We start from the raw sequence: 25,440 nt of genomic DNA, 5'->3' as shown, positions 1-25,440 counted from the left end.
ACTGCTTGACAGTTTAATAAACAGTTGCTTAGTAACTTACTGTCGAATAGAAATGTTTCCCAGGTAATATACAAACTTAAAATCTCCCAACTTACCAGTGGCAAACCGCTTCTTCACTAAGGAAAGCCTATAGCCAGTGCCTACAAGTTCAATATCTACTCCTGAGAGGGTATTCCCCTCGCTGAGGAATTGCACGGCAAGTGTTGTGGGTTTACTAGGTCCTTCCGAAAGATCAAATTTTGCTCTGAGGGACCCAGAACCTACAAGGCAAAGAATGCAGAACTTTAAACAGGGCAACATAAAATTCACACACACACAGAAACAAATGAATAAGATAAACTATGTCCTATGTCAAATTCATAAAATGTATACAGTAAACAAATCATTGTCCTGTTTCCAAATCAGACTTTATTCAATAGTAAACACCCCTGTAGTTGTGTATGGAGCTTCACCGTGCTACAGACACATGCTGAAGTAAGTCAAAAGAAAAAAAGGAAGTCAATGAGGACAGTTCAGAGGGAGGCCTGAGGAGCAGGAGCAGGAAATGACAGCCAACTGCCATATTACGGGGCTGGGAGAGGGAAAGAGGGAGAGGCAGCAAGGACTGGGAAAGCGCTATCAAAACGGAACATACAACTGTTCATCAGCTGCTTGTTGCCAGTAGAGCTTCTGGTCAACAGTAGACTCTTATGAACTAAGTTTTGGGGTGGGGGGGAATTCAAAGTTCTTTGTGGATTTATGACTATACGGGTGGGGTGTGGAGGGTTCAGCACTCCTAACCCCTGCATTGGTCAAGGGTCAAACTAGGTAGTTCTGAGATGCTTTCTTTAAAAAAAACAAAACAAAAAACACTTATTCAACATACCTCAGTCTAATAGTATGCCAGAAACTGTAAACCACATAATTATGATGAATATGATAAATGCTACAAAAAGCTCTCAAGAACTATGAGCAAAAAGCACAAAAAATGATGGTGAAGAGGACAATGCAAATTGCAGGCAGAGGTCACTACAGGGACAGGGAGGGGAGACCTGCGAGCACAATGCCGTTAAGGGACCTGCATACATAACAGAAGAGCCAGAGAACAGGATATGAGTGTGCAAAAGACTAGGGAGGTAGGAAAGAAAAGTCCCAAAGCTCGTTATAAGCCATGATAAGAAATAAGGAACACTAAAGATAAGGAAGACAAAACAATTTCAGGTTAGTATCTCAAAAGGGGAAAGACGTACAAGATGCAAGGCAGGGAAACCAACTGAGTCACTAAAATAGTGCAGGACTCTGGGTGACAGCTTATTAAATAAAGGATCTCAACTAGGCTGAGGGAAGGGAGAGAAGTGAACGCATTTGGAAGGTATTTCAGAGTTGGAATCAAGAAAGGGGAAAGGAGGGGGAGTCTAGAGTGTGCCTAGGCTTCTGGTCAAGGAGAACAGGTGCAACTGCTGGTAGCTGGAGCGACATTCCTGGATTCCCTACGCAGAGGCTCCCAGCACAGAGGGAAGTCTGGAGGACGAGAACGGTCCCGCCGCTCTGTCCACCGCACGGGCCTGATGGCACAGAGCGGCTGGGGGTGTGCTGCTGCCTGCCTGCTAACGCCTTAAGCCCGCCGTATGCTTGCACAGAATTGAACTATCAAGAGAACTGTAGAAGTTCTACAGCAGGCCAAGAGCAGCCACCTTGGCAATCTTTAAGCTGGAGAATTACTTCCTGTCGCTCTTCTGGGCCTAGAGCCAGAATAGAAACATATTCCTACTTTACAGTATTCTAATTGGGGTATTTCTTTCTAAAGGCTGACTAACCCAATAGAAGCACATTTAACACATTTTTCCGTTTCCTCACACACTCTGATACCTGGAGAGCCGGGGGAAACTATTAAAATATCTGGTTAGAAAATTTGTATCTTGGCAGCCCGGGTGGCTCAGCAGTTTAGCACCACCTTCGGCCCAGGGCGAGACCCCAGGGTCCCGGGATCGAGTCCCACGTCCGGCTCCCTGCATGGAGCCTACTTCTCCCTCTGCCTGTGCGTCGCCTCTGTGTGTGTGTGTGTGTGTGTGTGTGTCTCATAAATAAATAAATCTTTGAAAAAAAAATTTGTATCTTATTTTTGAGGAACAATTTCTTTTGTTAGTACTTAAAATAGTATAGTTTCATTAAATAGGGGAAAACTGTATGTCCTTTCTTGCCTGCTAATTTGTTGTAAGCCCTCAATTCAAACAGGATTTTTGGTTTACTTCTAGTTTTAACTAGGAATTTCAAATTTGTCCTCCCAGAAGCCACACAACTTGAATAAAAGCACCATTGCACCTGAAAATAGGCAACTTTCAAGTACCAAACAAAAAAGGAGGAACCATAGACCAGCTTGGTTATTTCACCAAATAGGTGATTCTCTAGTAAAAGTCTGATTCAGCATGGCATGTATAAATAAACAGCCACGATGGGTATGTTCCTCGTCCTTGATACAGAAATAAGTGAGAAAAACTGGTATGATTTTTTTTTATCACATTATGCTTAAAACGCTCAAAGAGAAAAAGCTAAGCAAAACTGGAAAAGCTAAAACAAAACAAAAACCAACAACTTAAGAAAATTTACTGAAGGTTAATCAGGCATTCAAAAGACAGCAGGAGAATTCTTTGATTAAGAGAAAATGATAATAATTAGAGACCTGATGGTCCTGGAAATTATACTTTAAATTGAGTCAGGGAAGACACTAGTGAGCAGCTAGCAGACACTTTTCCTTTGCATTATGAACACAGACGCAGATTTGGTGGGAGTAGACAATTAACTTGTTTCTCCTTAAAATGAAAAGCAGAGAAGTAAAAGCTGTTGATGGTTAGTTTTACTATAGTGATATGACTAGGACAAGTTCTCTTAGGAAGGGGGGGTAGGCAAAGAAAGGGGGTTTTTAAAGCCTGGAAGCTTCTACAGGATTTCTGGGAGGCCAGAAGGACGGTAATAACAGAATGAGCTAAAGGGTGTGTTAAATGAATTTTGTTTTATTTTATTTTAAGATTTTATTTATTTATTCATGAGAGACAGAGAGAGAGAGAGAGGCAGAGACACAGGCAGAGGGAGAAGCAGGCTCCATGCAGGGAGCCCGACATGGGACTCGATCCCCGGTCTCCAGGATCACGCCCTGGGCTGAAGGCGGCGCTAAACCGCTGAGCCACCCGGGCTGCCCATGAATTTTTTTATTTTTTTTATTTATATTTTTATTTTTTGCCCATGAATTTTAATTAGTTATTAGGTTGCTCAACTGGATAGTTCTACTTCAAAATACATAAGCATCTACACACTATTTATAAAGTTCCAGCAAACCAAATGATTTTCTTAAAGAGCAAGCATATTCAACCTAGAGGGGGAAAAATGCATTCTGATCTCAACAGGTCCACTCTTACTTAAGGTATTAACTTCCACCTAGTGGTCAATTCTAGAACTGAAGGCATGAAAATCCAAGAGAACGCTTTCCATAAAAATGCCTAAAATCCATTTTCAAGGACACTGCATTACAAACAAAAAAGCATATGCATGCTTACCTCCATTTTCTGATTTTTCTGAAATACCAGACAGTTTCCAAAAGGCTTTCATTTGTTCTGCATTCCTAGAAGAACAAAGTGTCTAATATAGTTCCTTATATATAGTTCACCAGAACTACATGGCTAAATTTACTTTCAGTATCACCTGGTGAAGATGTATTTATGATATAATAGAATGCTACATCTTAATTAATGGAAATTTACTAAATTACATAAACTGGTCAAAGAAAACTGTATAGGTAGGTGGTTGAGTACCTTCATTACTAAAGGAGAACAAAATTTTACTAAAGAGTGAAGCAAATAGGAAGAGTGTTAGAATCTCCACTCATCATTAATAATGGGAACAAAAGAGGAAGAGACAAGAGTTACTAAGACAAGTATTCTTAAAGATTTGCTAGATGCTATATTTAACCCTGCAAAAGAGTTATCTTTATTTAAGAAGAAGTTTACAGAGGCCAATTTGCCTCAGGGTGAGGTTGTACTGAATTATTCAAGTCTGGGCGGTGACAGCAAGCCTACATTTTGGATTGAGGCTACTGTGATTTGACTAATAGGATAAACAGCGTCTTTCATACATACCATGGCCATGGTTTCCATGGTAAAATGCACTGTATCTTTTCAAATTTACAAGACAACTTTGAGAACTTAGGTTCTAAAAGTTGGGACTTGAAGCAAAAATTTAGCAAGAATTCAGAAACCGAAAATTTACCATATAGCAGGGGGAAGGGACTGCATGTTGGTGACTCCTCCATCCACTGGTACCACCACCTGTATGTTGGAAAGCACACTGGGTGCCACCATAGCTTCTGGGTTATACTTGTAATCCACTCTAAGATCTGTGGTGCCAGCACTACATTTCCAGTATGTTGCAAGGTTTAGAGGAGTGGACTGAATGCCATTTGATGATACCTTTAAAGCGGGGGGGAAAAAAAAAGTGATTTTTTTTTTTTTCCCAAAAAGTAAACAAGTCATGCTAACGATGTTTACATGAACACAAGAGGTCTTGGAATCAAAAATAATGATGGCAATATTGCTAGGCAAAATAAAGCAAGCTCATCTCAAAGTAAGAATCACTCTCAAAGTGTGGGTCTAGGACTACATACGTCATAATGTCCGAGACACTTGCGTAAAATACACATTGTTGTAGGTTCAAATGCAGAAAATCTGACTCAGCAGGTTAGGTGCAAGATCCAGAAATAAGTATATTATCAGGTGATTCTCATTTATGCATGTAACTTGTGAGTACCTCTCAACATCCAACACAGAACTAGAATTATGAACTAAAAGAATTCAAATTTAAAAAAAAAATCATCCTATAATACTGCAAGCCTAGAAATAGAATACTTCCAACTTCCAGGGTTCAATATTAATCACATGACCCACAGTAAATGGTGCAATTCTTTACCATTCTTCAGTTCTTTGCTCAAGTAACTCCTTTTTAATGAAACCTACCCTGATCACCCTGTCTAAATTTACACATTTTCATTCTTCCTTATTCTGCACTTTGCCCTTTCTTGATTACAAGTTACTATCTACGTACTATATATATATACTGTCTCTCATGCTATTCCTGGTAAATAGCAAGCACTAAATAATAAAAAAGTACACAAGAATAATGAGTACTTGGTATAAATTTTGAGCCTACTTAAGTGGCAGTACTTTTTAAAGTGTTTCCTAGAAACACAAGCCGTTTTAATACAATTACTCTATTAAAAAATCAGATAGTATGGGGGTGCCTGGATGGCTCAGTGGGTTAAGCCTCTGCTCAGGTCATGACCCCAGGGATCGAGCCCCCGAGTTGTGCTCCCTGCTCAACGGGGCGCCTGCTTCTCCCTCTCCCTCTGTCCCACCCCCTCACCCCCACTTGTGCACGCATTCTCTTTCTCAAATAAATAAATCTTTTAAAAATTCAGGTAGTAGAGAAGTATATGAAATAAGTATATTAATAAGAAAGTATACAGTAAGTGTAAGAAATATACTTGACATTCTTACTCCCAGTTGTTAACACTGTGGGACACAGCCTTACCCACCTTGCAGGCACGCACACACGGATCTCACTCTTTTTAACGACTGTAGTAATTAATTTAATGAATCTCTTCTGTGGATGCGTACCGCAGTGCTCTGTGTACAGTGCTGCAGTGAGTACCCTTTGTACCTTATCTTCTTTTTTTGCCCGTTTGTGTGATACTTGAAGAACTGCTTTCTTGAGGTGGAATTGTGGAATTAAAGGTACAACTACTTAGGGGCACCTGGGTGGCAAAGTCAGTTAGGTGTTGGACTCTTGGTTTCAGCTCAGGTCGTGACCTCACGGTCTTGAGAGCGAGTCCTGTGTTGGGCTCTGTGCTCAGGGCACAGTCGGCTTGAGATTTTCTCTTCCTTTCCCTCTGCCCCTCCTGCTTGTGTGCTCGTGTTCTCTCTCTCTCTAATAAAAAAGTTTTAAAGATTCAACTACTCAGCAATCTGACAATCTAACAGAACTGCTTTCTAATCAGCTTGATTAACTTGTATACCTACTAACAAGCAATCACACCTCTCTTAATAGAGCAATCTTGCCCATTTTTGTCAGTTAATGGGCTAAGACTGATATCCACTGTTGTCTTAATATTCATTGCTCTGATTACTACTGCTATGGATGGAACATCTTCCATAATTTACCTATCTGTTGAGTTAATCACCTTCTACTTTATAATTTATAAGGTTTGCAGTAGTTCTTTCAGTCTATTTTATATATTATGAATACTCTTCCCTCAAATTAAATACAGATTAAGAATTTAACAAAAAGAGTTTATACACAGTTGTCAAAGATCTCACTCTCTTATTTCATGGCTTCTGAGCTTTTTATTATACTTAGGTCTTGATATTTCAAGATCAAAATATGTAAAATATAGATAATTTATACACACACCTGCACATATACCAAAAGACTTCTATTTAAGTGATTTATTTTAATAACTTTATGGTTTCATCTGTTACTATTATTATATCTTTGATACATGCAGACTGAATTTTGGTTAAGGTAGGAGTTAGGGAGTCAGCAAATTTTTCCCTAAATCTCCAGCTTGATGCTCCAGTACCATTTACTGAAAAATTCACTATGTCCTCATTGCCTTGAAATGCTAATTTGTCAAATAATTAGTTTTTGATTTATTCTTAGACCCATTTCTGGATATACTGTTCCTTTGATCTGGCCATCTGCTAGTTCCAAACTACTGTAAATACCCTTACAAAAAGTTTTCCCATTAAAACTCAAACATTACTCCACATTACCATTTAAAACATTTAACTGATTACTCCACATTTTTTCTCCCAGAGAATTTGAAAATGCTGTCAGGGAGTCCCGGGTGGCCCAGTGGTTTAGCACCACCTTCAGCCCAGGGCCTGATCCTGGAGACCCAGAATTGAGTCCCACGTCAGGCTCCCTGCATGGAGCCTGCTTCTCCCTCTGCCTGTGTCTCTGTGTGTCTCATGAATAAATAAATAAAATCTTTAAAAAAAAAGAAAATGACTGTCAAGCTTCCAAACACCAATACATACACACTTCTACTGGGTTTTGGATGAGAATTACATTAAATTTATAAATTAATCCAGAAACATCTAAGCTTTTTACAACTGGACTCTTCAGATGAACAGAGTATTCCTTTATAATTCAACTCAGTAGAGACTGTGTTAGGTTTCTTCCTAATTAGTTTTTACTGTTGTGTGTCCACTGTGCCTACAGCAAAGGATGGTGTTAAATTTTTTTTTAAAGAATTTTTATTGTGGAATACTGACATGAATTTCCAGTGGACAACATAAAGACTCAATATTTGTGTATACACCACAAAATAATCACAGCAATTATTTTTTCTTAGGATGATTAAGACCTACTCTTGGGCAGCCCGGGTGACTCATCGGTTTAAGTGCCACCTTCAGCCCGGGGCCTGATCCTGGAGACCTGGGATCAAGTCCCAGGTCAGGCTCCCTGCATGGAGCCTGCTCCTCCCTCAGCCTGTGTCTCTGTGTCTCTCATGAATAAATAAAATCCTAAAAAAAAAAAAAAAAAAAATCTACTCTCATAGCAGCTTTGAAATATGCAATACAGTTTTACTGGCCTTGGTCAGGACACTGTATTTTCCATCTGTATGACTTATTTTATAACTGGAAGTTTGTACTTCTGAATCTCTTCACCCATTTTGCCTACCTCCCCACCCTCATCCAAACCCTCTATCTGGCAGCCAACAATCTGTTCTCTGTCATCTCTGAGCTTGGCTTTTTTTTTTTAAGTTCCCTATATAAGTGGGATTATATGGTATTTGTCTTTGTTGGTCGGACTTACTTCACTTAGCATAACGCCCTCAAGGTCCACCCATGACGCTGCAACTGGCAAGATTTCTTCTTTATTATGACCAAGTAATATTCCACTGTGTGTGTGTGTGTGTGTGTGTGTGTGTGTGTGTGTGTATATATATATATATATATATACACACACCACATCTTATTTATGCTTTTGTCTATTGGTGGACACTTGGGTTCTCTCCATATCTAGACTACTGTAAATAATGCTGCAGTAAACATGGGAGTGAAAATAAACTTAGGAGTTAGTGTTTTTGTTTTCTTTAGACAGATATCTAGAAGTCCAACTGCTAAATCATATGATAGTTCTTTTTGAATTTTTTTTTAAAAACTCCATACTGTTTTCCATCGTGGCTGCACTAATGTACATCCCCACCAACAGTACATAAAAATTCCTTTTTCTCCATATCCTCTCCAAAACTTGTAAATTCTTGTCTTTTTGATAATAGCAATTCTAACACATGTGAAGTGATACCTCATTGTGGTTTTGACTTGCATTTTCTTGACTAGTGATGTTGACCATCTTTTCACGTATCTGCTGGCCATCTGTGTTTTCTTTGGAAAAATGTCTATGCATACCTTCTATCCAATTTATATCAGATCGTTGGCTATTGAGTTGTACGAATTCTTTATATATTTTGAATGTTAACCCCTATCAGGTTGATTTGTAAATACCTGCTTCCATTATGTAGGTTGCCTTTAACTTTTTCTGATCATTTCCTTTGCTGTGCAGAAGCTTTCTAACTTGAGATACTGTCACTTATTTTTCCTCTTGTTGCCTTTGCTGTTGTGAGTCTGACTCAAAAAATCACTGCCAAGGCCACTGTCAAGGAACTTAGCTACTTTTTTATTCTTCTAGGAGTTTTATGGCTCCAGATCTTAAAGTACATTTTGAGTTTGAGTATGGCATAAGACAGGGGTCTAGAGCTGTCCAATTTTTCTGGCACACTTATTGCAGAGCTATCCTTTCCCCATAGTATACTCTTGGCATCTTTGTTGCAAATTAATTGAACATGTATGCACTGATTCATTTCTGGACTCTATTCAATTCTATTGATCTATGTGTCTATTTTTGTGACCACATCATACTGTTTTGACTAGTAGAGTTTTACAATACAGTTTGAAATCCAGGAGGGTGATACCTCCAGCTTTGTTCTTTTTTTCTCAAGATTTCTTTAGCTATTCAGGATCTTTTGTGGTTCCACACAAATTTTAGTACTGTCTGTTCTATTTCTGTGAAAAATGGCTTTGGAACTTCAGGGACTGCACTGAATCTCTAGATAGCTCTAGGTATTTTGGATATTTTAACAATATTAATTCTTCAATCCATGAGCATGTAATATCTTTCCATTTATTTGTGTCATCTTCAAATTCTTTCACCACTGTCTTACAGTTTTCAGTGTAAAGGTCTTTCACCTCCTTGGTTAAATTTATTACTACGCATTTCATTCTTTTGATGTATTTGTAAATGGGATTGTCTTCATTTTTGTACAGCAGTAACGAACAAGGCTTTTGGATATGGATTTTATATCCTGCAACTCTACTGAATTTGTTTATTCTCAGGTTTTTTTGGTGGAATCTTCGGGGTTTTCTATTTATCACACCATCTGTAGTGACAATTTTACTTCTTCTTTTCCGATTTGGAAGTGTTTTCTTTTTCTTGCCTAGGCTCTGGTTAGGACTTAAAATACTATGTTGAATTAAAGTGGTGGCAGTAGGCATCCTTTTCTTATTTCTGATCTTGAGTATGATGTTACTTTGGGTTTGCCATATATGGCCTTTATTCTCCTGAGATACATTTACTCTGCATTCAGTTTGTTTGGAGTTATCATAAATGGATGTTGAATTCTGTCAAATGGTTTTTGCATCTACTGAGATCACATAATTTTTACACTTCATTTTGTTAGTGGTGTACCATGTTGATTTGTGGAAGTTAAACCATCATCCTTATACCTCTAGAATAAATCCCACTTGATTGTAGTTTAGTCCTAAATTTTTGGCAAAATTGGCCTATAATTTTCTTTTCTTGTGATGTCCCTGTCTGGCTTTGGTTTCAATGCTGGCTTCATAAAATGGAACAGCTGCCTTTTCTTTTTTTTTGGGGGGGGTGGTGGTGAACAGTTAGGGAAGGACTGGTATTAATTCTTCTTTGAATGTTTGGTAGAATTCACCAGTGGGGCAGTGTACTCCTGGACTTTTGGTGCCAGAGGTTTTTGATTACTGATATAGTGTCTTTACTAGAAACTGGTTTGTTCAGTTTTCTACTTCATCAGGATCTAGCTTTAGAAGGCTGTATGTTTCTAAAAATTTATCTATTGCTTCCAGGTTGTCCAACTTCTTGGCATAAAATTGTTGATGGTGATCTCTCATGACCCTTTATATTTCTGTGGTATCAGCTGTAAGGTCTCCTCTTTTATTTCTGATTTTGAGCCCACTTTCCTTTCTGGTGAGTCAAACTAAAAGTTTATCCATTTTGTTTATCTTTTAAAAGAACCAGCTTAGTTTTCTTTGCTGTATTTTTAATCTGTATTTCATTTCTGCTCTTTGTTACTTCTGTTGTTCCAACAACTTTGGGCTTCATTTTCTAGTTCTCTGAGGTGTAAAGTTAGAGATTTTTTGTTTCTCAGGTAGGCATTTATTGATAGGAACTTCCTTCTTAGAACTGCTTTGGCTGCATTTCAATAAATTTTTGTATTGTATTTCCATTTTCATTGGTCTCAAGAGAAGTTGTAATTTCTATCTTGATTTATTCATCAACCCAATGGTTGTTCCAAAGCATATTGTTTAAACTCTATGTATTTGTGAATTTTCCAGTCTTCTTCCTGTAATTGATTTCTAGTTTCATATCATTATGGTCAGAAAAGATGCTTGATATGACTTCAGTCTTTTAAAATTTATTGACTTGTTTGTGGTGTAATATATGATCTACCCTGGAGAATGTTCCATGTGCACTTGAGAAAAATGTATATTATGGCTTTTGGATGGAATGTTCTATATATAGCTTTTAAGTCTATCTGGCCTAACCTATCTTTTAAGAACAGTGTTTCCTTACTAATAATTCGTCTAGTTAATTTTCCCCATTCTCACTGGGGTGAGGTGGTATCTCATTGTGGTTTTGATTTGTATTTCCCTGATGGCAAGTGACGCAGAACATTTTCTCATGTGCTTGCTGGCCATGTCTATGTCTTCCTCTATGAGATTTCTGTTCATGTCTTTGGCCCATTTCATGATTGGATTGTTTCTTTGCTGTTGAGTTTGATAAGTTCTTTATAGATCTTGGATACCAGCCCTTTATCTGACAGGTCATTTGCAAATATCTTCTTCCATCTGTAGGTTGTCTTATAGTTTTGTTGACTGTTTCTTTTGCTGTGCAGAAGCTTTTGATCCTAATGAAGTCCCAATAGTTCATTTTTGCTTTTGTTTCCCTTGCCTTCCTGGATGTATCTTACAAGAAGTTGCTGTGGCCAAGTTCAAAAAGGGTGTTGCCTGTGTTCTCCTCTAGGATTTTGATGGAATCGTGTCTCACATTTAGATCTTTCATCCATTTTGAGTTTATCTTTGTGTATGGTGTAAGAGAATGGTCCAGTTTCATTCTTCTGCATGCGGATGTCCAATGTTCCCAGCGCCATTTATTGAAGAGACTGTCTTTTTTCCAGTGGATAGTCTTTCCTCCTTTGTCGAATATTAGTTGACCACAATAGCCAAACTATGGAAGGAGCCTCGGTGTCCATCGAAAGATGAATGGATAAAGAAGATGTGGTTTATGTATACAATGGAATATTCCTCAGCCATTAGAAACGACAAATACCCACCATTTGCTTCAACGTGGATGGAACTGGAGGGTATTATGCTGAGTGAAATGAGTCAATCGGAGAAGGACAAACATTATATGGGGAATATAAAACATTCATTTGGGGAATATAAAAAATAGTGAAAGGGAATAAAGGGGAAAGGAGAAAAAATGAGTGGGAAATATCAGAAAGGGAGACAGACCATGAGAGACTCCTAACTCTGGGAAACGAACAACGGGGTGGGGGAAAGGGAGGTGGGAGGAGGATGGGGGTGACTGGGTGACAGGCACTGAGGGGGGCACTTGATGGGATGAGCACTGGGTGTTATGCTATATGTTGGCAAATTGAACTCCAATTAAAAAAAATATGTAAAAAAATAAAAATTAAAAATTGAAGTGAAAAAATTAAAAAAAAAACTAATAATTCGTCTAGGTGATGTAAATGGGGCATTAAATTCCCCTACTGTACTACTATCTCCTCCTTCTGGGACACCTATAATGTCAATGTTAGTCTGCTTGATATTGCCCCTTTAAGACCCTTGAACTATCCTCACGTTTTTCATTCTTTTTGCTGCTCTAATTGGGTAAGTTGCACTGTCTTGTCTTCAAGTTTATTGTTCCCTTCTGCTTCATCTGGTCTGCTGTCAAATATTTTTCAGTACTGTGACTTACATTTAGTACTTGATACTTTCTTATATTTTAAGTTCTCACTGTGTCCATCCATTCTTATCCCAAGTTCAATGAGCATCTTTATCACCATTACTTTGAATTTTTATCACGCAAATTACCTACCTCCATTTCAGTAAGGCTTTTTTTCTGAGGTTTTATTTTGTTCTTTTATTAGGAACATATTCTCTTGTTTCTTTATTTTGCTTGGCTCTTTGTTTCTATGTTATGAGCTGAAATAGCCACCTCTCCCAGTCTTGACAGAGTAGCCTCACGTAGATGAACCTTAACATTCAACCTCACCCTAGCTGTTACTTGTCTCTTGAAACTTGGTGATTATCCAAGCAGCCTATTTCCTATTTTAATAGCTCCCAATTGTTGAGGATGTGCCAAGACCTGTCAGTGTCCTAAAGGAAGTAATCTCAGCACCTACACTGAGACTGACTGGAAGGAAGCCAAACCATTAGGCAGCAGCTTTTTAAAAAAACAAATATACACAGTTTTGTAAGACCACAAGCCTAAGACCCGATGACCACCAGACCATGCAATCTACAGGAGTCTGCTAGGCAACAGTTGAAAAACCTGGGTCTCCAGACAAGTGTATAAGCTCTTTTGTGGGAGATATCAACAAGCTGCAGTAAGGCAGAGGGACAGGGCAAAAATGACATTGTTCTGCCTATGTTCCCTGGATGGTAAAGATGGCAACAGGTAAAAAGGAAAAAAAAAAAAAAAACAGTTTGAAATAAAAGAATGTATATATATGGCACCTGCTAGCTTTCACTAGTCAGCACTAAAATCCTGCCCATTAGCCCATCTATCCCTGGTGAGTATCCCAATAGGCCCCTGCCTCACTGGCTCATGTTTCATGATTAGCAAATGAATCTCTTTCACCCAAAGTCTGGGTACCTTTTGAATGACTGCTTCTGCCGTGGTAACCTAGGGTGAGTATGTGTGAGAGCCCTCCAAAAGGTGTTTCTCAGATCACTATAGCTCTGGTTATCACGGGTATGAGCTCTGTTGCTTTCCAAAGCCAGATATTTTGGGGACTCTTCTCTCAGGAAAAGTTAGATGCCTAATGATGGGGTATGAACCTTTCATTCAGGAAGGGGCTCTAGGTTTATGAGTTCCCTTTGATTGTTGGCTGCAGTGCCGTAGGAGGGGGGTTTGGGGGGAGTCTGGGTCTTAGCCTCTCCTGCATGCTTCCATGTGACCCTTGTCTTATTTACTAATGTGAAGGAGTTGTTCAGGTAGTTTTCAGATCTTTTTTTTTTTTTTTTTAAGAGGAAATTGTTCCAGACACAGCTGCAGATTTGGTGTGTCCATTAAAGGAGGAACACTCAAGATCTTCCTATATTGCCATCTTCTACTACCTCTCTAACTCTAATTAGTTTTTTTTATCATCAATATTTTTTCTACATTAGAATTCCTAACTGGTTATTTAGAAAGCTACTAATTTTTCATTAAACTCACCACTTTACTAGAAGCTCCTATTAGCAAATAGCTTTTCTCAGTTGATTACTTTGAGTTTTCCAGGAATGGAACATCACTTATAAGTAATAATATTTGGGTTCCTCCTTCCAGTATTACTGCTTACTTAATTTTCTTGTCTAGCTGTACTAATACATCCAGAAAATTCTGATACTATTAACAAGAATAGGTGTCTTTGCCATTCCAGAATTTAAGTGCTTTATGTGTTTCATTATTAAGACTGATGTTGCTGATCTTTTCAGCTTAAGGACAAATTCATGTATTTAAATTTACTCAGCTTTTTAATCAAGAGTACATGGTGAGTTTGATCATCAGTTTCCTTTGGCTTAATTTTTTAAGGTTTCATTTATTTGATACAGAGAGGGAGAGAGAAAAAGCATGGGGGAGAGAGGCAGTGGTAGAGGAAGAAGCAGACTCCAAGCTGAGCAAGGAGCCCAATATAGGGCTCAATCCCAGGACCCTGAGATCATGACCTGACAGATGCTTAACCAACTGAGCCACTGAGGCACCCCCAGATAGTCTTATTTTGACATATCCTTGAATTCCTGGAATAAACCTCTCTTGGCCATAACTTATTACTCGTTTAATCTGTGGGATTCTATCTGTTAATATTTTAAGATGTTTACAAGGATAAGACACTCACCTGATACTTTAATACATCTACATTATAGTAAGAAGCAGCTGGATTTTGCTCTGATAGCTTCTTGAGGTAGACAGTAACAGCTTGCATGTTCATCCAAAAATCTTTTGTGTTAGAATCACACTGTGATGGATCACTGTAAGCACAAGAAATATTTTTGTTATTTTGACTTAGCTTTATCTTTGCCTCTGTATCATCATTTGGTGACCTGGGGAAGACTAGTAGGAATAACTAAAGTTAGGCAGATAAAAAATAGAACATAGCAGAAACTTGAACAATGAGATAATGAACAGAACAGAAGATTTAACAACTACCACCACCACCACCAAAAACACAGGCTGGAGAAGGCTGTTTAATAATGATAAATTTTGGTATTGTCATTCAACTCAATTATTATTGCTCCATTGAAGAAGGAAAAGTTTCTTAAAGAAATTTCACCTTCAAAACAAAAGTACACAAACCTGAACACAAGTTGTGCATTTGGAAGAATTTGCTCTAGTCTGCTGATATTTTTCACCCTGAAGCACAGCACAGCTGGAGATGGATTGCTAGTGAAGACTTTAATAACTCCACTCGGGAATGATATTGTCATGTCACCAGTGATCTTCACAATACACCTGAAATTAGAGATTTTGAAAATTTTAAGTGGTACAAATAAGGCATTTTAATATCCATTTAAAACATACTTGGTTTAAAAAGGACACAAAAAATCTTTCATCATAATTACAGATGAACTATTTTTTCAATTAAAAAATGTGCATGAAGCATGTATCATCATCTTTGCTTAGAATTAAACTCAAACACAAATGCAAGCATAAAGATCATATTCCTTTGCTTGTTTGCGGAGACCATCCTCTGGCTGTCCTACAGGGGACAATGCTTTCCTGTAACAGCATCTCCAGTTGTAGCTATTTTTCCCTGACCCTCCCACCCCTGCCCCCGCCCAAAGTCCTGGGCCTGACAGTGGCAGTGGGAGATGTCTTCCTTGCTCTTCACTGCCTCTTCCAACTCTATATTACTACTTCCTTCCTAAAAACCTCCAGTGTCTTATAACCCAAACCATTAGACTATACTACTTGCTATTCCATCCCTTTCATTTTCCTGACAATTTTAGTTCTTGGCCCACTGTCAGTCTTTCTGTGTACCACTACTCCTACCATAATTTTTAGTGACTTTAATATCCACACAGATAACCCTACTAATATTCTGGTCACCTAGATCTCAGCCCCTTACCTCCAGTGGTCCTGTCTTCCAGCCTACTTCAGCCACATTTCAGCCTCCTCATTCCTCTAATGGTCACTTCCTCTTTGCCCGCCTCATTCTGTCTAGTACCACATCTCCAATCAGTCTCCAACCCCACCAAAGCCTCCACAATCTATTGTTCCTACTACCTTTACATTCGTTTCTTCAGATCCTTATTTCCTCCTCTCTTGGGATTTCCTAGTCCATCATTATGCAACACTACCTCTTCTCATGCCTTCTTTTTCCTCCAACCTACAATATTCCTTCCCCTCTACTCACAGTCATTGACTTGACTTTAAATTTTACTGAAGAAATGAAATCAGGGAAAAACTTCCTCACAGGCTCACAACTGAACTCCTGCTTGACTCTGTATCCATACCTTGCCTCCTTTTTCAACAGATGATCAGTCTATACCCCTAATGCCAATCTCACTGCTTCTGCACGAAGGTCATTTCCTCTTACACATCAAAGTACTTAACTCATGCAATCGTATCCTTTCCTACAAGTTCAATTTTTTCCAAAAATATTGGAACTTTCCCATTAGTGTACAGACATGCTAAAATGTTTATCATCTCTAAAAAACATAAACTGAAATTAATAAAACTCTTTGCTTCTATCATTTCTCTGCTGCTACCACTCCACCTCTCTGCTTCCACTTAGAGCAAACAACCTGAAAGTTTTCTATACTTGCTTTATTCAAATATAGTTGTATCTGCATCATCTCTTGCTCTTGAACATCCTCCAAGCATGCTTTCATCCAAAACTCAACTAAAATCATCACCAATCATCTCTGTAATGTCAAAAGTCAATTTTTCCTGACCTATCAGATACAGCTTCACACTATCCTTCACAGAAGAGTTTTATTCACTTCATTTCTGGGACACTGTTCTACTGGTTCTCTCCTCACCTTTCTTGCCATGTGCTGTATCAAACTCCATTACCAAATCATTGCTGTCTTCCTGTTTTTAAAACATGGAAGGGAGCCACAGTTCTCAACAGATCTCTAGTCCCTGAGGCTGGTGGCTTTCAGTATTGACTACTGAATATGTTATCTTAGCCTATGACCTACTCCCTGAACTCCAGAATCATGTATCCAGTTGTCTTAGTAAGTACTTCAAAACTTAACCAGTCTACTCTCTTACAAATCTTGACAACTCTGTTTTCAAAATGAATTCAGTATCTATTACTCATGATTTCCTCAGCTAATACCCTTATATAAGCCACCATCATCTCTCACCTGGACTGCTGCAGTTAACCTCCTCTCTCTGCTTGTACTCTGGCTCCTTCTAGTTTATTCTCCATGTGGCAACCAGAGTGCTCCCTCAAAAACATAAGAAACCTCTGTTTCTTTTCTCTGTTCAAAACAAACGAAACCTATGTTTCATTTCTCTGTTCAAAAGCCTTCGCTGGCTTCCCATCTTGCTCAAAATAAACTCTAAACTACTTACCATGGTCTACAATTCCCAACATGATCTGCTCCCCCTAAGGAGGGACGACTCCTCTCCAACCTAACTCTAACTTAGTGACATAGTTCTCTTTCCTGTTCATTAAACAGGCCACGTATGCTTCTACCTCAGTCTTTTACACTCACTGGAATGCTCTTTTCTCAGACATCTGCATGGTTTGTTCCTCAATGTCTTTGAAACATCTGCTCAAATTTAACATCAAAAAGGTTTTCTGATCATCTTATCTAAAAAAAAAAAAAAAAAAGCCCTCTATGTAATTCTATCTCCTCTTACCCTAGTTTATTTTTCTTCATAGCATATATCAATTCCACTCCCTTTCATGTTATTCAGCACACAATCATCCATCAAATACTCAAGTGTGGAGGATACGTTAATAGACTAAACAAAGTTCTTCTCTCAAAGGTTTGCTTTGGGGATCCCTGGGTGGCTCAGCGGTTTAGCGCCTGCCTTCAGCCCAGAGCGTGATCTTAAAGAGTCCTGGGATCAAGTCCCAGGATCGAGTCCCACATCAGGCTCCCTGCATGGAGCCTGCTTCTCCCTCTGCCTGTGTCTCTGCCTCTCTCATGAATAAATAAATAAAATCTTTTAAAAAATAATACAAACCTTTTATTTGTTTTTTATCATAAATTAAGAAAACTAAAAAGCTGCTTCTTGCATGATAATACAAGCTTATAACCATGTCTTACACACAGTAAACGCTCAAATATTTGGTCAATGTATGTTGAATGAGTACATGGAAAGTAGGAGTGGTCATTCACCAAAACATTTCTTAAAAGAAGGTTAAAACAATTCCTTGACCAGCGTCTCACGAACGAAACCTATATTCTAGGTCTCTCTTTCAAACAGAACACTTTCACCAATGATACACACTTAGCCAAGGTTCAGAGTTCTATTCCCTTCTAGGTCAGCTGCCATCATCCTGCTCTACAGATATGTTAAACAGATGGGTCATAATGGTCCTACAGCCTGGTCAAGAATATAAATAAAGTGGGGGGAAAAAGCCATTACCATTGCTGATTATAGTGATTTTTTAAGAAAGGTAATTGCTAAATGGCTATATTTGATAACAAAAAAGGCAGATAAATAAATAACAGAAAACTCTCACCTATAACAGAATCAAAATATAACTCTTAAAATTTACCACTAAGCTTTCTCCCCACCAAACATGCATGTGTGTGCACATGAACACCCCCCCACACACACACACACACACATCTTTTTAAAACTAACTTGGTGGGATCTGCTCCTTTAAAATAGGCATTAACAGATTCTGTAAGGGCAACTGCCACAGGTAAGGTGTCCTGGTTTCCAAGGCTGACAGGGCTGGGACCTCGTGACACACCTAGAATACATGTAATTCATTTGTCAAATCATACAGAAAAGACATTTATAAGATATCAAGACAGGTAAATTCACAATGTTATTAGCTTATCACAAATGACTACTACCGGTTCCACTGTTGGCCAACGTATAAATCTGGAGGTTAAGAAACAGCATAAAACCAACTGGAACATAATACAGAAGACAAGAAAAAGAATCAGAAAAATATGTCACACTGACTTTTCTTTTATATGAAATGACATTGAACGCATGGGTTAAGGAATATCAGAAGGAAAAAGACCCTCCCCTAAAGAACTGAAATTTCCAAAACATTTCTTCATAACCCTTCAGATACTAAACTGTTTCAGGTTCTACCAATCACACACTTCAGGGCACTAAACTGGATTTTTGTATTTCAGCTACTTCTAAATGAACAATATAATGTTACACGCGCTACTCATTATAATTTTTTTACTTTTTTGGTCCTTACATTACATTTCCTTACCTTGATAGAACTATATTGTTATTTTTTATAACATTCCTGACATAAAGTTCACTTACATAATACACCTTTAGAGTCAAATCATATAAAGATCAGTTTTTTTAAATAATAAAATGTAAAGAAATTTAATATATGCATATGTTCAGGGTTTTTGTGTGTGCTTTTTTTTTTAACCTAAACAAAATTTTTGGCTTATTTCATAAAGGAAAATTCCTCAAAATAGTTGACTACCGGGAATCTCTGGGTGGCTCAGTGATTTTGTGCCTGCCTTCGGCCCAGGGCATGACCCCAGGGTCCCATGATCGAGTCCCGCATTGGGCTCCCTGCATGGAGCCTGCTTCTCCCTCTGCCTGTGTCTCTGCCTCTCTCCTCTGTGTCTTTCATGAATAAATAAATAAAATCTTTCAAAAAAAAAATAGTTGACTACCTTTCTTGACAAATGCACCCTTCCTCTTTACACCTTACCACTATTGCTACTGATTGGAAAGTGGAGCATTTTATGTAATACAATAAATGATGAAATTTTATGAAAAATAAGCCAATAATATATTCAGTTTTTCTAAGAATGAATAATCTGGGTCAACATGTATCTCTGAAATTTGAATATATATTTTTGTTCTATAAATGTCAATGTTCATAGCCACCAGGTATTTTTATTTCAGAGAAGAGTACAGTGTACCATAGTGAAAGGTGGAGTTCTTTTGAAATACCTAAAATACTAATTCTGACAAAAATCAGTACTAATGCTCTGTCTCACAAGTGACCCTGAGATTCTACAATTAGAAAGATGTTTTGTTAGCTTTAATGGCCACGAAGACTTTGTGGTATTTAAAATTTTGAAAGAATTTTGACTCAGAAGGTTTTTCATAGTTAGAAAAATAGCTCAGGGATTAAAAATCAATACAAGAACTGCTTCTAGGCCAATGGAAAAAGTAACTCCCTCCATCTCCTGACTGTAAAAAAACTTAAAATTTCATATGAAAATTAAAAATCCAATAATATAAAAATCTGAAAAAATCAAAACAGCTACTATTTACTAACTTATAATGTGTCTAGCACTGAGCAGTAGGGGGAAAACTCAAAATCTACTTAACATTTTGGTATATCCGCTTTAGTATTTTCTATTCTTGTTTTCCTTTCAAGATCATATTGCACATGCATAGTTAAAAAAATTGACATAGGAAATAAGTAATCAAGTTCTTAAAATAGTATAAAAGTGTAAATTTATAATACACTATTCAGAATAAATAATTTCTTAGAAATAAAAAATCCCCTGTATTCTTTAGAAGAATATTATGTGTTCTAATCTTGGTTTCATTGTTCTACTTTTAAACTATATGCTTCAAAAATGCAGAAAACTTATAAAGTTGAAGTATGAAGTATTTTCCTGTAACAATCAATGGATATTTTTGTGGAATTTCTTTCCACTCAGGAGTAAAAACCACTCCCAACTATTTGCTAACTTTATACCTCTGACCTCACCTCACTAGATGGACAGTCCTCCTAGGACAGCCTTTGCTCTGGTAGTTGAGGTATTACTTTTTTTTTTTTTTTTAAACTGACATCGTACTGCTGCTTCTTTTCTGACTTTTTCTCTGACTGACAACATTAGCAGTAAGATTTATGGACATTTCTTAATGTGGAAGAGGAAAGAAAAGCAGAGAGATGGAAGACAATGCAAAAATTCTGTATGTTTTTATAATTGGGGATTTGAGATCAATAGATCCTATATATAGCAACTGGACATAATTAGTACAAATGTAAAACCTTAGAGTTATTCTTGACTTCTGAGACACCATAGATTGCTGAAAAAGGAAAAATGAGGTAACAAAGTATTTTAGATACATTTTAGGATCATTAGTCAACACATACATTGCTTTTGATACAATACCTTGTGAAGTCTCACACTGCTTTTCAATTTCAGAGAGTGTCCCAATCAAATTATCATCTTCTATCATATTTAAATAAAACAAAATATTGCAGGAAAATAAAATATTTTCAAGAAGAATCAAAAACTTAGCTGAATAAGCATTATAATTTCTAAAAGTGAACTTTTATGGTAGATTTAAAGTACCTTTGTTGTACAAAATCCACATTATATCCTGCCTGCCTAGATCATCGCTATCATCTACCCTGTGGTTCTTCTACTGCCAACACTGACCCAAACTAAAAGCAAATACGTACCTACTCAATCAAAAATAGTTTCATCACAAACTGAAATCCTTCTAAATAATCAAGGGAAAATAGAGAAGTAAAGCTAATTTTGGCACCTAGCCCACCCATCTGACTTCTTAAAGGACCCATCTATGTTTTTTATGACAAAAACAGTCTGTAAAAACCAAAATTAACAAAATCACATATACAAAAAAAGAAAAGGTAAGAATAAAGTGCTGATACAACAAATAGAAAAACTTATTAAATATAGTTTACCTGAAATTAAAAGACTGGAAAAGCGGTATGTTCGTAAAGGTGTATAAAATAAGATGATAACATCATGTTCGGACATGTAAATATGAAATTACTTTTAATCTTATATTAGCCTCTTATTATGTCATTTTATAATGTCCAAACTTAGAAAATGCATTTCTCTTTTCTGAGTTTTCACAAATCGGATATAATTAAATAGGGCTGTCATTCTCAAACTTACCATGCTTCACAATCACCTGGAAGGCCTGTTCAAAATTGCTAACCCCATACTGAGCTTGGGATTTAAAAGGTCTCTGTTTCTAGTAAGTTCTCAGGTGATGCAGACAGATGGTACAGGATCACACTTAAGAGCACTACTGGGGGAAATCCTTGGGTGGCTCAGCGGCTTAGCGCCTGCCTTTGGCCCGGGGCATGATCCTGGAGTCCCGGGATCGAGTCCCATGTCGGCTCTCTGCACGGAGCCTGCTTCTCTCTTTGCCTCTGTGTGTATGTGTGTCTTTCATGAATAAATAAATAAAATCTTTAAAAAAAAAAAAAAGAGCACTACTGGGGATCCCTGGGTGGCACAGTGGTTTGGCGCCCGCCTTTGGCCCAGGGAGCGATCCTGGAGACCCGGGACTGAATCCTACGTCGGGCTCCTGGTGCATGGAGCCTGCGTCTCCCTCTGCCTGTGTGTGTCTCTGCCTCTCTCACTCTCTCTCTGTGTGACTATCATAAATAAATAAAAATTTCTTAAAAATTAAAAAAAAAAAGAGCACTACTGAATTATGTTCAGTTAGTGTGCATCAGTGAATGGGACTGTCAAAGATGAACTCTTACTGCTTAGAAGCAGCAACAAGGACAGTTCTAATTTTAATGAAAAGCTGCCACTCCTACAACACAACAGCTTTAAAGTGGCTTTGTGCTTTATTATATCAACAGCTGGCAAGAAACGTAGTAAGAATTTGTAGAAAAAAATTAGTTATAAGTGAAGATAGAAAAATGTCTTAAAACCTAGATGTAGGGCAGCCCGGGTGGCTCAGCGGTTTAGCGCCACCTTCAGCCCAGGGCCTGATCCTGGAGACCCTGGATCGAGTCCCATGTCAGGCTCCCTGCATGGAGCCTGCTTCTCCCTCTGCCTGTGTCTCTGCCTCTCTCTCTCTCCTCTGTGTATTCTCATGAATAAATAAATGAAATCTTTAAAAAAAAAAAAAAAAAAAAACTAGATGTAATAAAATACTGGATTTGGTGGGGTTTAGGCTTATATGCCTATATTTACTTTTAGATCTTTATTTTTTAAATTCTTGTAGGAGTACTTCATTGTAAGCACAAAACTTTCTTAAGTTGAATCATTATTGAAATAAAAACTCTAAAAAAAAAAATGAAATAAAAACTCTAAGGAATCTAAGTATCATTTCACATTAGAAAGGACTGTGTTGTATTTTGCCTTCAACTATTTATATTAGTCAGTAGTTGATAAATTTGATGCACTCTCAACAGTGCTAAAAATTTCTCCTATTCAGATAATATAAACTGTGTAACAGAAAAGGAAAATGCGGCACATTTGATAATGCCAACTGTATTTCCAGAAAACCAAAATTTCTAATGTTAAATTCGTGAGCTCATTAAAAAACAAAATTCAGCCTGGCCATACTGGGGATGCTAACTATCACATGTCATCTATAATAATCACTTACCTACTGTTGGAGTATTGGCAGCACTCAATGAAGCTGAAGATGAGATAGAAGAAGAACTTTCTGCCCGTGCTAATGGAGCTGCAGGAGGTGGGCTGGTATTGGAAGTTACAGGTGGGCTGAATGGCCTGGGCTTAAAAACAAAAAGTTATTTACCAAAGTGCTAAAACAACTGCTCCTTATAAGAACAGATTTTTAGTTACCAGGTAAGATTAATTTTAATATAAATTGATTTTCTTATAACCAAAAATAGAGATGCCACAGGTCGAATAATTTTCAAGTGTAGATTAAAGGCTAGGAAGGCTATTTCAAAATAATGCTGTCAAGAGAACCTTTATTCATACGACATTTTCTCTATTTCAAAAAGTATGTTTAAGACAGATTCTCAGAAGTTAAACTATTAGTTCAAACTGTATGAAGGTTTTTCAAACATACTGCCAAACTGCTTCCCAAAAGGATTATTCACTTTACTGCCTATAAATATAAGAGAATATTTCTCTGTACCCTTGTCAGCAATGAATGGATGAGACTCAGAAGAAGGAAAAATAATTTTTAAATTGATAAAAATAAAGTTGGCATTTTGCCTTTTATGAATTTTCTTTGTTAGCTTTCTCTGATTTAGTTTCAGGAGGGCTTAGTATTACCTGAGCTTTCACTAACCCCTCTGCTTTACATGCTGCAAACACTTTGTCCCTATATGTTGCTTGGCTTTATTTTCACTGTTTACAAATGTGTCCGTTTTCCTTTTATAATTCCTTGTAATGCTTCCTGTTTGAGACAGTTTAACCCCTAAAGGAGGTTTGAGAAAATCAATTCTACTGCCTTCCCACTTTTCTAAACAAAAAAAATACGAAAAATATTTCATATCTTTTACCTGGGTGAATGGATTTTTTTCCTTCCACATTCCTAAGAGTCCCAATAAGAGATGATCAACACTTGCTGAGAAATTTCATTTTTTAACATAAGGCATATTTATTAGCTTAATTAAAAATAACCTTTTCCTGCTTATAAAAATATAAACTGAAAACAATACTCATTTAGTGCCTACTATGCGTCAGGCCATGGGTTGGGTACTAGAAACCAAGCAGTGAATAACAAAGACATTGTTTCTGTCCTCAATTATTTGAGGGACATGAAAACAAATGGCAAAAACAAAACCCTTTATAAGCATTCATACAACTAAAATTAGTCAACTCTTGATTCCATGAATATACATTTACAGATACACACTTACATGAAAATTAGATACCATCCAAGTGTTTTACACTAAGTAAACCCTCACTGCCACAATTAAATAGTATTCAATTTATTAGTTCCAGAGAATGGCTTTTTGATGACTGATAATGAAGACAGATTAAAAAAAATGCAGCAAAGTATAAAACTGCAACTCCCTATGTACACAGATGGAAATAGTGCAGGGTATGAGGCCAAACATTCAATTCAGCAGCTAATCTGAAACTTGCAAACTCAGAAAAAAGTCTTGATCAACCAACCATGGGAGAAATTTCTCCTATAGCAACATGGCTTCATGACCAATATCACATGGCTACATTTTTATAATTTACAATTTAGAATGTGTATTTTATAATTTTTTAGAAAAACACAATATCTATTTTCTCAAGTGGTTTTTGTCTTATTTTAGAATGGCACTGTCCAGTACAGTAGCCACTAGCACTTTAAATGTGGCTGGTTCAAATTAAGTATAAAATATACAGATTTTGAAGACTTAGCAGACACAAACAAAAAAATAACCTCTCAATCTTTATACTGATTACATTGTAAAATGATTTTTTTCATATAATGAGTAAAATAAAATGTCAATTTCAGTGTTTTTACTTTTTTTACTGTGGCTACTAGAATACTTTAATATTTGTTGCTACATGATATTTCTATTGAACAGCACTACTTCAAAACAGCAGTTCTTAAATATAAACATGCATTAGAATCACTCAGAGGGCCACTTCTCAGAAGAATTTTTGATTTGTCTGGTGCAGACCCAGAGAAACCGCATTTCTATCAAGATCTTTGGTGATGGTAATGCTGCTGCTGATCTGGGGACCAAACTTTGAAAACCACTGTTCTAGAACAATGAGGCATTTACTATAGGAATGTGAGAAGGGTGTGATTAGTGACTCTTTTGGGCATCTGGTGAAAGGTAGAGAGCCCTTCTCCCCGGAAAAGTGCACATATAAGCATACAAGGAAAAGAACACTCAGATGTACAGCTGGAGAAAATTCAAATACAAATTTCTGGTGGGCAATACAGCAATAATAATCATCAAGAGTCTTAAAAACATGCATACCCTTTAGTTCATGAATTTCACCTTAAAATTTTTTAGTAAGGAAATAATGTCTGCTAAGAAGT

General features: G+C 37.3%; 1 protein-coding gene across 7 annotated transcripts in view; it reads right to left on the bottom strand.

The window, feature by feature from the left end:
* FCHO2 (FCH and mu domain containing endocytic adaptor 2) overlaps window positions 1–25,440 on the bottom strand; it is a 121,363-nt gene that overhangs the window by 2,660 nt on the left and 93,263 nt on the right. For 4 of the 7 annotated variants that reach the window (XM_038530813.1, XM_038530814.1, XM_038530815.1 and 1 more), the window contains 8 exons: window positions 23,080–23,209; window positions 20,868–20,927; window positions 18,385–18,496; window positions 14,908–15,063; window positions 14,450–14,582; window positions 4,240–4,439; window positions 3,531–3,595; window positions 96–260 (listed from right to left, as the gene is read on the bottom strand). In XM_038530813.1, the coding sequence (XP_038386741.1) occupies window positions 96–260; window positions 3,531–3,595; window positions 4,240–4,439; window positions 14,450–14,582; window positions 14,908–15,063; window positions 18,385–18,496; window positions 20,868–20,927; window positions 23,080–23,209 (1,021 nt within the window). The remainder of the gene's footprint in view (window positions 1–95; window positions 261–3,530; window positions 3,596–4,239; window positions 4,440–14,449; window positions 14,583–14,907; window positions 15,064–18,384; window positions 18,497–20,867; window positions 20,928–23,079; window positions 23,210–25,440) is intronic. The other 3 variants (XM_038530816.1, XM_038530818.1, XM_038530819.1) reach the window with 2 other exon arrangements.

This window comes from Canis lupus, chromosome 2 (assembly GCF_011100685.1).
Source record: "Canis lupus familiaris isolate Mischka breed German Shepherd chromosome 2, alternate assembly UU_Cfam_GSD_1.0, whole genome shotgun sequence".
Taxonomy (NCBI): domain Eukaryota; kingdom Metazoa; phylum Chordata; class Mammalia; order Carnivora; family Canidae; genus Canis; species Canis lupus.
This window is presented reverse-complemented; position numbering and strand designations above follow the sequence as displayed.